The sequence below is a fragment of the Parastagonospora nodorum genome (assembly GCF_000146915.1).
Source record: "Parastagonospora nodorum SN15 chromosome Unknown scaffold_3, whole genome shotgun sequence".
NCBI classification, from domain to species: Eukaryota; Fungi; Ascomycota; class Dothideomycetes; order Pleosporales; family Phaeosphaeriaceae; genus Parastagonospora; species Parastagonospora nodorum.
In genome coordinates, this window is record NW_001884551.1 from 28839 (window position 1) to 43956 (window position 15118).

At 51.9% G+C, this 15118-nt stretch overlaps 5 protein-coding genes across 5 annotated transcripts; 3 read left to right on the top strand and 2 right to left on the bottom strand.

Moving 5' to 3' along the window:
• Positions 1-62: 62 nt before the first annotated feature.
• On the bottom strand, positions 63-1466 carry SNOG_01858 (hypothetical protein; the record flags this gene model as incomplete). The annotated part of the gene is made up of 3 exons (XM_001792431.1): positions 63-126; positions 218-963; positions 984-1466. The coding sequence occupies 3 exons, from the start codon at positions 1464-1466 to the stop codon at positions 63-65; spliced, it is 1293 nt and encodes a 430-aa protein (XP_001792483.1).
• A 1809-nt stretch (positions 1467-3275) lies between these two features.
• Positions 3276-4612, bottom strand: SNOG_01859 (hypothetical protein; the record flags this gene model as incomplete). Its single annotated transcript, XM_001792432.1, has 2 exons — positions 3276-4251; positions 4422-4612. 2 exons carry the CDS (start codon positions 4610-4612, stop codon positions 3276-3278), a joined length of 1167 nt encoding a protein of 388 aa, XP_001792484.1.
• Positions 4613-5690: 1078 nt separating this feature from the next.
• On the top strand, positions 5691-8020 carry SNOG_01860 (hypothetical protein; the record flags this gene model as incomplete). Its single annotated transcript, XM_001792433.1, has 2 exons — positions 5691-5825; positions 5963-8020. The coding sequence occupies 2 exons, from the start codon at positions 5691-5693 to the stop codon at positions 8018-8020; spliced, it is 2193 nt and encodes a 730-aa protein (XP_001792485.1).
• Positions 8021-8869: 849 nt separating this feature from the next.
• Positions 8870-9529, top strand: SNOG_01861 (hypothetical protein; the record flags this gene model as incomplete). The annotated part of the gene is made up of 1 exon (XM_001792434.1): positions 8870-9529. One exon carries the CDS (start codon positions 8870-8872, stop codon positions 9527-9529), a length of 660 nt encoding a protein of 219 aa, XP_001792486.1.
• Positions 9530-11800: 2271 nt separating this feature from the next.
• On the top strand, positions 11801-15073 carry SNOG_01862 (hypothetical protein; the record flags this gene model as incomplete). The annotated part of the gene is made up of 2 exons (XM_001792435.1): positions 11801-13175; positions 13227-15073. 2 exons carry the CDS (start codon positions 11801-11803, stop codon positions 15071-15073), a joined length of 3222 nt encoding a protein of 1073 aa, XP_001792487.1.
• Between the last annotated feature and the right edge of the window lie 45 nt (positions 15074-15118).

Genomic DNA, 15118 nt, shown 5'->3' on the forward strand with positions numbered 1-15118 from the left:
ACGACATGCAGTACAGTACGTACATCATTCATGCTACAAGCGCGAAGGATACATCATCTAGTCTACTCATCTGCGACCTTGATCTTGCCACCCTTCTGCCCAGAATTGCCCATGACATAACCCACCCTGCATCATGTAACGCCCAAGATCAGGCGGCAACACGAATGGAACATCCTGCCCATCAGGTCGTAGATGTGGTCTGCAGAAAGGCGCATACTCCACCGCAAGCTTCTGCGCTCCCTCCTGGTCGTAGGACACAAGAAATACATCAGTAGTCTCGTTGGGATTATCGCCATTCGGCAAATTGACAGGCACAAGGTCCGTTGCGAGCGTCTCATCTGTCATACTATTCCATGCTGATGCAAAGCCCATGACTTGTGTGTATCTTGCAACATGCACGCCCATGACGACGACCTGTAGAAAATCCGAGCCCTTGTCGAAGTCGAGAATAGACTTGCCCAACCAAATGACGTTTCGGAAGTGAGCGTGCACTTGTAGCGTCTTGACAAACCCAACTGCGATACTACTGAGCTTGACGTTCTCGAGAGTGATATCGGTGAGGTTTGGCCACTCGGGCTTGCAGTCCTTTGAGCCGAGACGCTGTAGATTCAGTGATCCGTTGAGATGAGGGTGTGCGCCCGCGAGTCGCAGTGTGCGCATATTCGTGAAGCGGTGTATGGTACCTGGATCGCTAAAAAGCTGGTAGTCTCCCATGTCGTGATCTTCTGATCTATTCAAGCCGATGTACTGGATGTCAATATGATGGAGCTTATTGTTCTTTGGCCACTGCTGGTCATCATAACCATAAGCGAACGCATAAGGGTGGAGAGTTTTGATGCGATGAGTGAGTGGAGCTTTGCGCAAAGGGTTCTCCAGAGCGGCATTGACCAAGAGATGGACGTGTTCGACTGATGGGTCAAGAAGACTCTGGGATGTGTTGGTCTTCCAGGTGCAAGATCGGTGCTTCAGAGATGTTTTGAAACTTCTATGTTTAGGAAATCATCCTCATCATCTTCATCGTTCATGTCGGCGGTCTGTTCGATGACACTTAACATTGCTCGACGGGGCTGGTACCCCTGTCGCGCATCTTGAAATCCGGGGTGATATTCGATTGTATCAAGATTAACGAACTTCGTTGCGATAGCTTCAACCGCTGTCAGGTCTTCGTCATGCACAAGGAAGTGTTCAATCGCGTCCACGTAGTCAATGTATTTTTCATAAGGTGACAGTCCAGGATGTGCGACTTCCATGGTGAGAGCGGCGATACTGTGAAGACCGAGATCATCGAGAGTGGCAGGCAAGATGTCTTCATACACCACTCTGCGAACCCATTCCGAGCTCTTGTAAACCTGGCCCTTGGCTCCTCCAACATGGTGTTCAGCTACAGCCATATAGTCCATCCATCCTTCTGGGGTGTGCGAAAATGTCAGATTCTGGTAAAGATACTGAAGCGTGTCGCCGCGCATATTGGAGAAGCCAATCTGGGTACAGGAAAGTCTCATATTTGCTACGTCGCGTACATTGTCCAGCTGTCGATAGATGTTGTCGATGAGTTCGACAGGAAGATTCACCAACAGTGATGTAACATGAGACGGCCCAGGATTCTGCGGAGACGCTAAGGCGGCCCATTTCGACGAAGTGTTCTTCTCCAGTGACATGGCTTTTAACTGCTCGGAGTTGGCGTGAAGGCGACTTGAGAGGCACACGTTATGAATCACAGTTTGACTGAATAGTTGAGCTCGGAGCAGTTGAGAAGATGAGCAAGTGAGACCTATGGAAGAGATCGAGGAAGGATGCTTATGTCCCCGGGATCCCTCCGTTCGCAACACACTGTGACCTGTTCCGCAAGTCCAAGTTCTTGATGAGTGATTCGGCAGTAGCTCGGTTGCCTTCGCGAACATCGTTCAAAATATTCAAAGAAATGCTGTGAATGTATATATGACAAGGGCGAAAATTCGTGCGACAAACCATAATGTCCTATGCTGGTGCACAACAGACAAAATTTGAACGGAGCAGTTGAAAAGCAAGCATAAAGCAAGGTGATCGTATTCTCAACTTTAGCCATAAGTACTGAGTCCAACCCTCTCAAACGAGTCACTTACCTCATCCTTTCACTTCTTCCCACCCATACTCATCTCTCCCTACTAACCGCCACACTCCCCTTCCCAAGCTACAAATACGTCCGACCTCCTGGTGCAGCGTCCCGAACCTCCTTCAAATGTTTTCCATGTTCCTGTAAGACCTTTGGTCCAGTCTTCTGCGCCTCGCCTTGCCGCAGCGCATACGAGTACCATGTTTTGAAGCAGTCTTTTTGGTTGGCGGTGGGGTAACGCACGCCTTTGGCGCGGTGGGCTTGGAGCATCATTGTTTCGAGAGAGCGGGTTGTTGGGGACATTCTAAGTGGATTGATGTAACTGGTGGGGTTGTGGAAGGGAGTTTGGCGCGTGTGAGATTTGAGACGATGGGCTATTTCGAAAGGGGATATGGTTTGGGTGCGGTGAAGAGCGTTGGCACGTGCGGAGTCGGGCTCGGGTGCGATAAGGCAGAACGCTAATATATATATAAGATTGTGTTCAATATGTATGTCCAACAACAATGATGGGGAATCTAGCCCAGAAGAACGGCAGCTTACATCAAGGTCTTATGGCTTTCTCGGGTCTCCATGTCCACGTCCGTGCGCCACCACACATGTACAAGCATCCCAACTGCACCCCAGATAGCTGCTGGTTTCTGATAGGCTGGCAGCTTGACGCGTCCAATAAGATATGGTCACTCCTAGCGTTATCTACAACACGCGTACACAGCTTTTGTACGTGGTTACGCATCCAGTCGGCTCGCAGTGTGGAAGCGGAGATGATCTTATAGTATCCCTGTTCGGAGCTGGGTCATACCTCCGTGTAGACCTTGGACGCCGATCGGTATCCTGACGTCCGAAGTGATCTTCTTCTAGGCGCGCACACGAGCAATATCTCTCGAGGTTGGTATCTGAGGTTATGGAGGTACGCATGCGGCGTTGTTGTGAGAAGAGTAAGGCCGATTGTGGGTGCGATGCATCGTCAAAAGACGTGGAAGAATGCTGGCGTCAACGACCGACCACCGGAGTTGAAAAGAGGATTGCTTTCAGTAGCGTTGCGAGGACATCAAGATCGCAGCGATGTAAGCGATGTAGGTATGCAGCTTCGGATCGCAGCTCATGAAGAAGGCGGGGTATGTAGATATTGCGAGCGGATCCTACATCAGGCGCTCGGAACCGCAACAGCATCCTAAAAACAAGCTCAAGCTTTGTTCCATGCATCGCCATACTTGATTGCGCTGGTGGGGATCTTTCCCCAGAGAGTATCGACGACGTCTGACTTTAGTAGTTGTTTGACTTTATAGCCTCTGAATTTGACAGGATCAGGGCCAAGCATAGGAAGATCGATATCCCCTTCGAACTCGAGACCATGGAGATCGTGGAATTCAATCTCGCCCTCACAGCCAAGGATCGCCCCTTGCCGCATAAAAAGATCCTTCTCGTCCTTGAGTCTGACTTGCATGAAAAGTCTGGCGCATTTCGAGATGTCGCATTTTGCCTTTATACTCCGGGCATTGTATTGCGATGACCGTATGCAGGGATTTCCGCAAGTTGAGAGATGAGCATCATTGGCTTCGTCTTCCAATCTCTTGATTTCCATGTTTTTCTCGGTTGGCTGCAACCGCATTTGTTGTCGGTAGCACCAGTCGGCAAGAGAGTGCTCGTCGATGCCCATTGCTGCAGAACCCTTAAAAAGGCCGAGATCGATGTCAGCCTCGAACACCCCTTGATGTTTTGTGTCACTATGGAGAATTCTTATTCTTATGACGAGCTTCCCTTCGAGGCCTGGGTATCGTTGTTCGATGACTGGACAACTGATTGCATATTTACCGGCAATCCTCGAGTGATAATCCGTGAACCGATATTTCTCGATGTCCTGCTGCCAGCGCGATTTCCAGAGAGGGCCAAGGCCATCTGGCTGAAGCTCTGTCTCTACGCGTTGCTCCGTCTTGACAACTGGCGCCTGGCAATCCGGTTGATCGCGTGCGGGCCTCAGGAGGGCCACAGCCAGAGGTTGCGCACGATCTGCAGTGGAGGCCTTGGGTATACCAGTGACACGGGCTCTCTTGCGTGAAGATTCCCCATGCGATTCCATCGGGACATCATCCTGTTCCCGTTTCCGGCCTGTGTTCGTCGACGAGGATGCGTTCTTCGTGTTCCATTCCCTCTCGAGTTCGCTAAAGATACTCAGAGGGGCATGGCGAAACTGATACTTGTTTAGCGTCGATATGAGTGTGGTTTGCGATGGTCTTCATTAGGCGTTGGGGTGCGTACCGGCGGGCTTTCTCCGCCATTGCAGAAACGTTCGAGTTCCTCCATCATCTCATGTTTGTAGATGGGGACGGACAACTCGGGCAAGCTCCAACCCCAGAATATCCTCTGTGCCTTCAAATATGCTACTACTGGTTGTCGACGAAGCTCCTCAGATATGGCAGCAGGAGAACTTTTGAGGTAGCCGTTGATGGTGTGTGATTCCCCATTGTAGGCGAATTTGTTGCCTTTGATCGTGCGATACGTTGTGTTCTCAGCCTGCGACATTTTGGGACCGGCGTGAAGTTGCGAGTTGGTCGTGTACTTGCGGAGTCGCGCGGACGCGTTTCTTTGGATCCACAATCCATCGCGTGCGCACGTGCCTCCCTCCACAAATTGACAAACGTCAGATCTTCATCGCCCTTCGTGGCCCTTCACAAAGCACGATTATCGACTCGCTGCTTGCTTGCACTGAGGTCATATGTGAATTTCTCCATCGATGGCGTGGAATTTCCAATTTAATACTAAGCTTCACGTATCCGACATTGCGAATGTGATGCGGTCGTCCGTCGATGAGCGCGCTACATCCGCACTACACGAAACGAACCTATCTCATCATGAGCTCGTCACCTTGAGCTTCAATTCCAGAGCATTGCCAACTTCACAAAAATTAGTAGAGTACACAGTTCGTACAGCAAACCCATGTACTTTCCTTTGCATTCCAGACCGACCACCAAACTTGGACCTAGCAACAGTACCCCATGCGCCAGGTTTTGATACGGATCGTGGCTCCCATCTCCGTACGGTAGTTTGATATGGTTTCGATTTACATCGCTGTGTCGACGTGTGCAGTCCTGAATATTTAAGGTCACCTCCTGCACCCATTATAGATTTGCGTCCCCGCAACAAATTTCCTATAGCTTCAAATTCCGGTGCAATACTCATTTTCTTCCATCACTGAACTTCTGTCATGCATTATAGACACTTTGTCGATTTGAAGTGTATGGTTTTTGAGGAGTTGTCTCGTATTCACTTTCACCTCTCTTGGCTGTCATGGCCTCAACGTCGGCGAACATGACGGCACCGAATATCGTCTTTCACTTTGAGTCGATCCGTTTACAGCCTAGCATAGAACAGCTTGTCCGCCATTCGTGCCCTCTTGTCCGCTCACCTCGCTGCCACAAGTTCTGACTACCTTGACCAACCGCCGGCTCTCTGACTATCGGCTCTCCGAAATCACACTACAAAGCTCCACGAAGTCCTTTTCCCTCAGCCAATGACATAGTCTACTCTCGATAACCGACTCCAGCCCGCCGAAAACCTTCGAGCGAGCCCCAAACACACCCGCACAGGTACCCTCTCCACAATGGTCTCCAAGCACAGCAAGACGCTCCGCCAGCAGGCGCTTATCCGAGCCGAGAAGTTCAAGGAGGACCAGGAGCAGAAGGCCCAAGGAGAGCGCCTCAACCACCGCACATGGTATGAGATCACATACAACCTGGTACGCGCGATCACTGACAATATATGGTTTTAGACGCCTCCGCTATGGCCACTGGTACCGACATCAAGATCAATCCTGCCACAGGGCGTAAGACCCACCTCGACGGTAGGTTCTCTTATGGACGCATCCGTACGTAGATGTCTAACATAAAGACCACAGGCACAGTTCTCACTCCTCGCGCTGCGCACCTCGTTGACAAAGACGCTTCGCTGGTGACAGAAAAAACATCGTTGAAGAAATCACTGGCACACAACAAGAAATGTCGACATCCTCCAATCGCCCCAGCACCCCGCGACGACCCCAACGTCGCCCGCCGTGCAGCTACCAACGCCGTCCGCGCAACCGCTCTGGCGAATCTCACTCCACTGCCTATTGTAGGATGTGGTCAGGAAGCTTCGTACTCACCTGCGCAGCGCGTGCCGGCCGCCTCTGTGCCAACTTTCACGGGTCAGGCCGGTAGCAGCGCATACCCTACCCCAGACAACTACGGAAATCCGTTGACACCGATCGCATTCCGCCAAGAGACTGTGGAAGACAAGGCGAAGAACGAGCCTATGAAGGCACCGTTCTTTTCAGCGTTCACCGAGTCTGATGGTTCGTTCTTTACCTTTGGCTCTCCGACGCAGACAACTACCAAGGTCGATGCGATGCTTGACTGGATCTTTCCAGCCTCCATGACTAAGCCTCTTTCCGATGAGATGTCGAATAAGAGCTCGATCTTCTCAAGCCATTCGACTCCGAGCATCTTCGACGTACTCGGAAAGCGCACAGAGGTAGAGGTCACCGAGATCAGATCGGAGCATGCGACTAGTACCGAGCCGACAAAAGAGGATTGCGCATCCCTGCACTACGAGGAACTGGGGGAGTCGAGCGACACCTCCGGCTCAGTCCCTGCAAGCCCAGAGTATGAGACTCAACTGTCAAAAGCATCCGAGCAGCCAAGCGCGTGTGCGTCTGCATTCATCGAGACTGATGCTCATCTCGAAGTCATTGAGGAGCCTGAGCTCGAGTTCACTGCACAAGAGTACGACTCAGTCGACAATGAAGTGCACCCTCAGAACCTGGCGCGCATGCTACACGAGTCCGCTTCTCCGATTGCCATACACAAGAACGCCCAAAACATCGTCGAGCTCTGGAACTCAGAGCGTATGTTCTTCGCCGATACAGATGGCTTTACTCGCCTGGTCGACATGCGACAAACCTTATATGACGTCGCCATCAACAATGATGATGTCGACTCGGACTTCGACTCGATTGCCTCGCCCTACAAGCCGATTGCTACCCCTCCTCCGTCCACGTCAATCGCTACCTCTATCGGCTTTGAATCGCCTCTGCGAATCGTCCAGGATGCTGGCATGACCTCGTCCAACGAAAGCGAAGACGAAGCTGACGTCGAGCGCATGTTCTTTGCAGCAACCAATGGACACACGCGCATTGTTGACCTCACTCAACCCATGTACGACATGGACATAATGCTCGATGATGGCGACTCAGACTTCGAATCTGAGTATTCGCCAGTCAAATCGAATGCTTCGCCGCGCAAGCTCGATTCGCCACTTAAGATGCACGAGGAGGCTAACACCTCATCATCTGAGGACACTGATGAGGATGTCAACATGGACGGGTTGCTAGGGTCGTTTCGCGCCGATTGCACCTACCGTACGCAAGAGTTGGTCAAAGCTGAGGGCGAAGTCACACCTGACACTGATATGAGCTTCTCGGAAGATGAGGATGTGGTTGATCCTTTTCTGGAGTTCATCTCCAAGGAGGTCACCGTCCTCAATGTGCCAGAAGAAGACGCACGCTCATCTGAGCTCGTGGAGGCTACATTGGGCACAGAGTCTTTCTCCACCTTCCTCTCGCACCTCCAAGCCGCCGACAACGGCACGACAACAAATCTCGCAATTGTGGCCACCTTCTTGAAGCTTGTTAGCCTCGAGCGAGAGAAGCTTGGTGGGCGTTCTCTGCCGGCTTCATATACGGCAGGCGCAGTCATGGGGAGCAGCATTATACCGCATACCATATTCCTTGGGACGACGTCGCTTGCAACGTTCTTGTCTCATTTTAAAGATGATATGAGTTTGGATGACGTGCATTGCGTCTTTGGCTTGTTGAGTCGGGAGAATGTGCGGTTGAGGACTGTAGCGACGACAGGATTAATGGCTGCACTCGGGCGGCGGTTGGGACAGATCTAGAGTCTGCGATGATTTGGTGCTGAGTTTGGATTTTCGTCGGAGTTGCAATATCATTATGGCATTCTGGGTAGGAGACGCCTGAGATAGATTGAATAACATTTTTGCCCCTGAACTACAACATGAATTATGCCACACAAAAACAAAAACCGTGTCGTGAAACCACCGTGTCATTTTGCGTGCATGTTTGCTTCAATCCTAATAATTGTGTAAAGCTGTTGTTGAAAACATGAATGTAGATGAGTTTGGTATAACATGATGTATGATAGAAATACCGCCCATTTTATAATTTGCTGCTGCACAGTATAAACAGCCATAAGCTAATGCAAAATGCTGCTGTATATACCCGCCATGAAACACTCATGATACTCTGCCCCCAGATTTCCGTTGCCTTTGGAGACGCATCGCATCACTGTGAAAGGGGTCTATCACTCTACAACAAAATCGCACAAAACGCTGTAAGACAACAGCTACAATCACATCACCCTACCTGGAGCTGTACTGTGCAAGCTCATGCTCAATCGATGCGCTAGTGGATCCTAATTCGCTCTCCTCCCATGTAACCCCCCTCGGCCTCTTCACTGGACTCTCTCTCCACAACTTCGAAATAGAAAGCTCAACTCAAATACATCCCAAGCCCAAAAGCTCATTTTCACAAGAAACACTCTGTCTCTCTCTCAAATCTCTCACATCTGTTTCCAAACAGCCACCAAATTTCTTCCAAATCTCCTACACTCACCTTTCTCCCAACCTTTCAAGACCTAGAACAACCTACAGCTATGTCTTCCGTTACCAACTTCTCCCAACGCCGCCACCCATACCACCCTCAAGCATCAAGACCCAAGCTGACTCATGGCTCAGCAGAAGCTTGCCCGTAAGCAGGCCTCCAAGAAATCTAGAGCCCAGAAGAAGCAGGCCAAGAAGGCGAAGGCCTCTGCAAAAGTTCTTGCGGATGAAGCCGCCATGAATGAGCCCACCGCCCACATTCAGCAGACCGCTACTGTCGAAGTGCCGGAGACCATCACGCCAACCATCAATGGACAACTCCCATTGGCGGAGCACATATCCCCAGTAGTTCTTAATATCATTCAGAGGTCGACTGATATCGAGCAGATCTTGGAGAAGGAGTCATTTATTAGAGTGACCAACGAGCAGGATCTGGTCGAAGCCGTGGTCGAGATGATTCCTGTACCTTCCAAATCGCTCGCAGATATCGTGATGAGCGATGGCCGCTTCGGTCTCCAATTCGGCTTCGAAGACGCGTTCGATAATGCTGAGCCCCTTCAGAGTGTCGATACGACTGACGATCGCTCCAGCCTCCAAATCATACTCATCCTTGTGGAGCTCGAAGACAATGTTTTGCGACTCTGCGACATCGTGCAGGCTGAGATCTTTGCACAACAGGAGTCCTACGACGGAAACTCCAAGTCTCTTGCGGCCTCACCATCTCGCAATTCACCTGCAAGTGCTCAGGAGTTGCAGCTCAGTGATCCAGTCTTCTGTGGCGGCTAAGAGCATCGCCAGCGCCCCCGCTGAGAGACCGGATGACCCTGGTTGACATCCGTGTGAACCCAGCTACACATGGGCAGCATCTGCATCGCTGACATCATCGAGGGTATCGCTCATGCCCATACCAATCGACGACACCTACTCCAAGAAGTAGGTCGCTGAGGTGTTCGTTTCGTGCGCAAACCGAGAGCGCGAGATGGTCGGTATGCGGCCGTCTATGGGTACTTCAAAAGTGGGCAAGGCTCTACAGTCGCCCATTCTTCAGAATATCGTTCGTGTGGTCCAGACAAAGCTGGCGGACTTCCTGGTGCTGCTGGAGTTTGAGTACGGGCGGACGACTCTTCCAGGTGTCGTGCAGGCGTGCATCGTCAGCGCAGAGAAGGAGATGGCTTCTCGCGGAACCGCCGTGGGAAAGACGGTTGCTCGAGCGCTCGGCTCGTATGTGGGGTCGAATATGTAAAGACAGGTTCGAAATAGGACCCATCTCAGGTGGCTTCGGGAAGGATCGATAGTGTTGTAGTGGCAAATAGGGGAGGTTGAGGCGTTTTAAGTTTCCTTCACCTCACACGTTTGCATGACCTATAATAGCCCAATCACCAATCTCGTGATTCACGATGGAATATATAAAAAGGAAATGGAAATGAGGCTAATGTTTTTTCTGAAGGGGCAGTCAATTTGCAAAGATGACCTTATCGATGGGCTGTCTCCTTGTAAGGCCTATCTGCTGACGTCCTCCTGTGTTCTTATCAATCACGTGCACGTCTAATAGCCTATTACTTCCCAATGCCTAGTGTTTCGACCCAGAAAATAAGCTTCTCGATCTTGGTCCCTGCATCAGGATGCATGTACAGACATTCAGTCTTGGTGATAGCATTGACCTCATCTTAGATCTTTCGTGGAAATAGCTCTGTCGTACTGCAGGAGATACTGCACAACGCGAAATTCTGCTGTTCACAATAAAGTCTCCAGAGGAGCTTAGGACATCACTTGACTATGATACATACAAGAATTGCGGCACCAGTATTGCACCCAGACGTAGCATATTGAGTCGGGCATTGTTCATGTGGCACATGTAGCTCATTAAGACCAAAATGATAGCTCTTATAATCATAGCGATCCGACAAACTCTGCGCTGTCCCATTCTCTTTGATCATGCTCCGCGCGATAGGCGATAATATTCTCGTGTGCTAATGAGTACAGGAAAATGAATCTGTAGGTCGGCTTTTGTGTTGCAATCACAAATTCTCAAAGCAATCATGTAAAGGGTCAAAGTATCATTTAAGGTTCTAAGCTATTCTACGTGGTTTGATCTAAAGGTGTGTGTTCCCATGTTTGCTCAACTGATGATATTGACAATTAAGATAACAATCCCAGGCTCTAGCTCTCCATGAGGAGGTCGTTGGTTTCCAGAAGCCTCCAATTCATCTTTGAGTCGATTTGTACTTGCTATTAGTTTGTTCGTAGCAAGTTGATAACACGTTGGGGCCTCTTAAAGGCAATGTAGAGCACCTCGTTAGATTCGCGTCTTAAGAGATATCGTATCTGTTCACTTGATGATGGCCAATAGGTACAGGCATTTTTGACTACTATATACATCAATACTCTCAAGGACTGCTGGGATGCTCGGTGCCTTTTCGGCACAGCTTTGCCCCCATCATTCCATCCCGATGCAAGTGAATGTTTCACTGAGCCAGAGTCGCCCCATGAAAGATACCCCTTGCCCGTACGACACACCAAAGCGCCTGATCGTGATTGGAGCTACCTAGGACCGCAGGCGAGGGCTATCAGGCTCGCACCCTGCGCACAGACTCCTCGTTCCTCTCCTCTGGATACTTAATGCCCACCAACCTCGCCAGTTCTCTCTCCACCACCCTTGGCTCCTTGACTTGATCTACTCAACTCCCAGACTAATCAACCAGACTCTGATCAAGCTTCTAAACACGTTTCTCAACCACACAGCCACTTTGGACCACCAGCTCTCAGGTACGTGATCACTCTTGTCATTCACTCCAACGCCCAATCCGGTTTAGCCCGCCACGCCTCTCCCCTCCAGATCTCTCACAAGCTACACACCACCCAAGATCTTGCCCAAATCGCTTTCTCTCTACACTCTGGCTTTGATCAAGTCCGGAGACTGACATCAACCACAGCTCTAGCTCCTATCAGACAGTGTCTCACGAACGTTCTCTCTCTTGCACGTGTCCGAACACACGAGCAACATCCCTCCTCCTACACAACTCGAACTCACTAAGCCAATCGAAAAAACCACACACAATGGCAAGAGGAAAGTCCGACTTCGCTGCTGCCAAGCCCGACAAGTCCTTCTTCCAGGAGAAGGCCAAGGTCGCAGCTCCCACCCAGATCACTGACAAGCCGTCCACTGGACCCGCGCCTGTGAAGGTAGCCCCGGTCTCAATGGTCACCGGCTATGCCAATGCCGCGAATTCTGGCCTGGCTCAGACCTCGCACATCAACACCCTCACGGTGTGGAAGCAAAATGCGGCTCGCTCACAGGTTGCTCAGCCTACCGTGAGTCACCCCGGTTCCTTCGCCAACGTCGCCGCCGGTCCCGCTCCAGGTTCCATTCCTGCATTCTGGAAGGTCCAGGAGCCTAAGAAGAAGTCGAACGCCCGCAAGACTTCGTCATCGTCAAACTCCGCGAAGTCGTTGGCCTCGATGAACTCATCGCAGACTTCGGCGCCCCTGATTTCGCCCAAGGGGCCAAAGCCCGTCCCCGCCAACAACAAGAAGCCTTCTTGGCCATTCACGCTCACGATGGTGGCTCCCAAGGGCGTGCCAGCTCCACGTGAGCCTTCGAAATCCACTCAGCCGTCCGATGATTTCATGACGGCTGCTGCTCTTCGCGAGATTGATGACGCCAAGGTTCTGAATAGCGCTGCTTTCGGTTGCGCGAAGAAGACTCAGGAGTCGCGTCGCTCTACGACTTCCTCAAGCTCAGTGAGTTCGCCTGAAGCTGCGAAGCCTATCAAGGCCATCGAGCAGCCCGAGGCCACCCCTGCTCCTGCTCCGTATCGCGAGAAGTCGAAGGCTACAACGCCCTCCAAGTCCGTGAAGAAGCCTACTTCACCGACGAAGAAGTCCTCAGCGAACAATGGGCCTTCGATCAAGCTTGCGGGTAACGGTGGTGCAGCTCATCTGTTGGCTCCTATCTTGCCTGCATCCTCTTCACAGCCTGCTAAGGCCACTGCCATTACCAAGAAGTCATACTCTGATATGGTTGCCACCGTTTCATCTGCTCCGAGCGACAAGGCTGAGAAAGAGGCCAATGCTCTCGCAGCCCAGCCGAAGACCACGCAGCAGCTCGTTGCGACTGAGAAGAAGTCTCAGCGCAAGAACAAGAAGGGTGTAAAGAGCACGGATACTGCGGCTACCCTTCCCATTTCAACCCCGAAGACCGCTGATTTCCCCAAGAAGACTGACCACAAGAAGGTCGATGTGAAGGACGCGACTCACACCAAGGTCGACGTCACCAACACATTGAAGAATGGCGACAAGTCCACTCCTGTTGCAACACCCGCCGTTGCTTCAAACGTTGGATCAGTCTCCGTCTCGGCTGAGACCACTCAGCTGGCTAATGATGTCTCCACTCCCACCTTGGATGACGCCGTTCTGGATGATTTTGCACAAGGTACGTCCGCTACTTCCCGCCTCTTCTCAAATGATACTCACATTTCCCTAGATGCGGCTGCGCAGTCTGACGCGCAAGACGCCTCTGCGACCCTCAAGAAGGCTCGCAAGAACAAGAAGTCTGGCGCCCAGCGCAAGAAGGAGAAGAAGGTCCGCACTCCTGAGGAAGCCGCCTCTATTGCCGCGGCCAAGGCCGCTGCAGCTCGCGTACAGAAGATTCCGCAGCAGATCGCCATCATCAAGGGCCTTGCTGAGAGCGATGCGGCTGACCGGGAACTACCGATGGACGTCTACGATCTCCAAGACATTGCAGACCGGGACGAAGAGGATGTAATGGCGTTAAACAAGCAGCGTGCTGAGGAGTCGCTGCGAAAGTCACTTCATGCGAACGCGGCAAAGCCTGACGGCGAGCGTGTGATGATCAAGAACCTCCCATCGTACATGTGGTACTTTGACGCCTGCGCGCAGCCCATCCTTCAAGGCCGTGCTGCGAAGATCCTGAAGGTCATGAACGCAACTTCTCTAAAGGCCACTGCCAAGCAGATGCAGATGGCCAAGGAGAAGGATATGAAGATGAAGTTGGCCATTGCAGACGACCAGGTGCCCAAGACCTGGAATTCTATCCTGCCCGAGAACGGCTTCAACTTCGGCACCTCTTCGCTTTCTGGTCATTCGATTGTCTCCGTCCTGTCTCCAGTAGCTGCGAGCTACGATTTCGGCAACGCTACAGACACCCCCATCGTGTTTGGTGCGTCCACCGCCTTGCCTGAGATCGAGAAGCTGGAACCCACCAAGCTGGAGACTATCGAGCTTGAGGTCACTGAGTCGGAGAGCATTGATCTAGAGAGCACTGAGTTGGACGTCAGCAAGTCCACCGCTTCCATCGTCCAAGTCATCGAAACCTCAGAGTCTGATGACACCACGACCGACACCGACACCTCCCTGGCTTCTGAAGAAGAGTCGTCACCCATCGACGACGAGTCCAAGCCCGTCGCAATTCAGGATAAGATTTTCGAGCCCCTTGCCGCCACCACTGAGAACCTGGGCTCTTTCAAGACTGGCACTGCGTTGGTCCTAGCTGTGGCCGACGAGGAGTCGTACGCCGAGTCCAAGATCAATGAGCCTTACATGGCAGTGGCGATCTACCACGGCTTTGGTCTCCCAGTGGTTGCTTCTGCACCACCGGCTTCTCCTGATAAGATTGCTCTGGAGATGCCCCAGATCGCCCTCACCACCGAAGATCTGAAGGCCTTTGCCCCAGCCCTTCCGCGTCCTGTCTTCGGACCCTTTTTCGCTCGCAAGACCGTTATGGACATCCCTCTTCAAGACTCCGCGATTCGACTTGTAGCCTACATTGGCACCCTTCGACACGTTCCGGATGGTCTCCCTGCAAATTTCCATCGCTCCGCCACTCCCGCTCACGAGCCCGCTCAGCTCGAGCGTACCGTGACGGTTTACACCGCACCGCAGGCCGTCCCCATTGTTCGCCGCCCCGACAATCCCCACCGCATCATCAACACGCAAATCGGCATCGTGATGCTCGGCGAGTTCCTGCGCCAACTCCACAGCCCCGTCGCACCCACCTACACCATCATGGAGCTCGTTGAGGCATTCCTGGCGATGTCGAACTTCGAGCGTGTCTTTCTCGATGTTGGCGCGGCGCATCCGTACTCGGCGATTCAGGTGCGCAACTACAAGCATTTGCAGAGCCGTGTCATGATCGGCAGCATTAAGTTGTGCGACTTCCTGGCGGCGATGAAGCTGAACGATGATGGTGACGTGACGCTACGAGCGCTGGTGAATGGATGGGAGGCTTGTGCCGTCGAGGATGTGAAGGCGGAGGACTTGCACATGCAGGTCAAGGAGGCCATTGAGGAGGCCAATGAGGAGGAGTTGTGAGATGCAGAAGTCGAGGAAGGGGTTGCGGTTATTTTAGGGTTAATG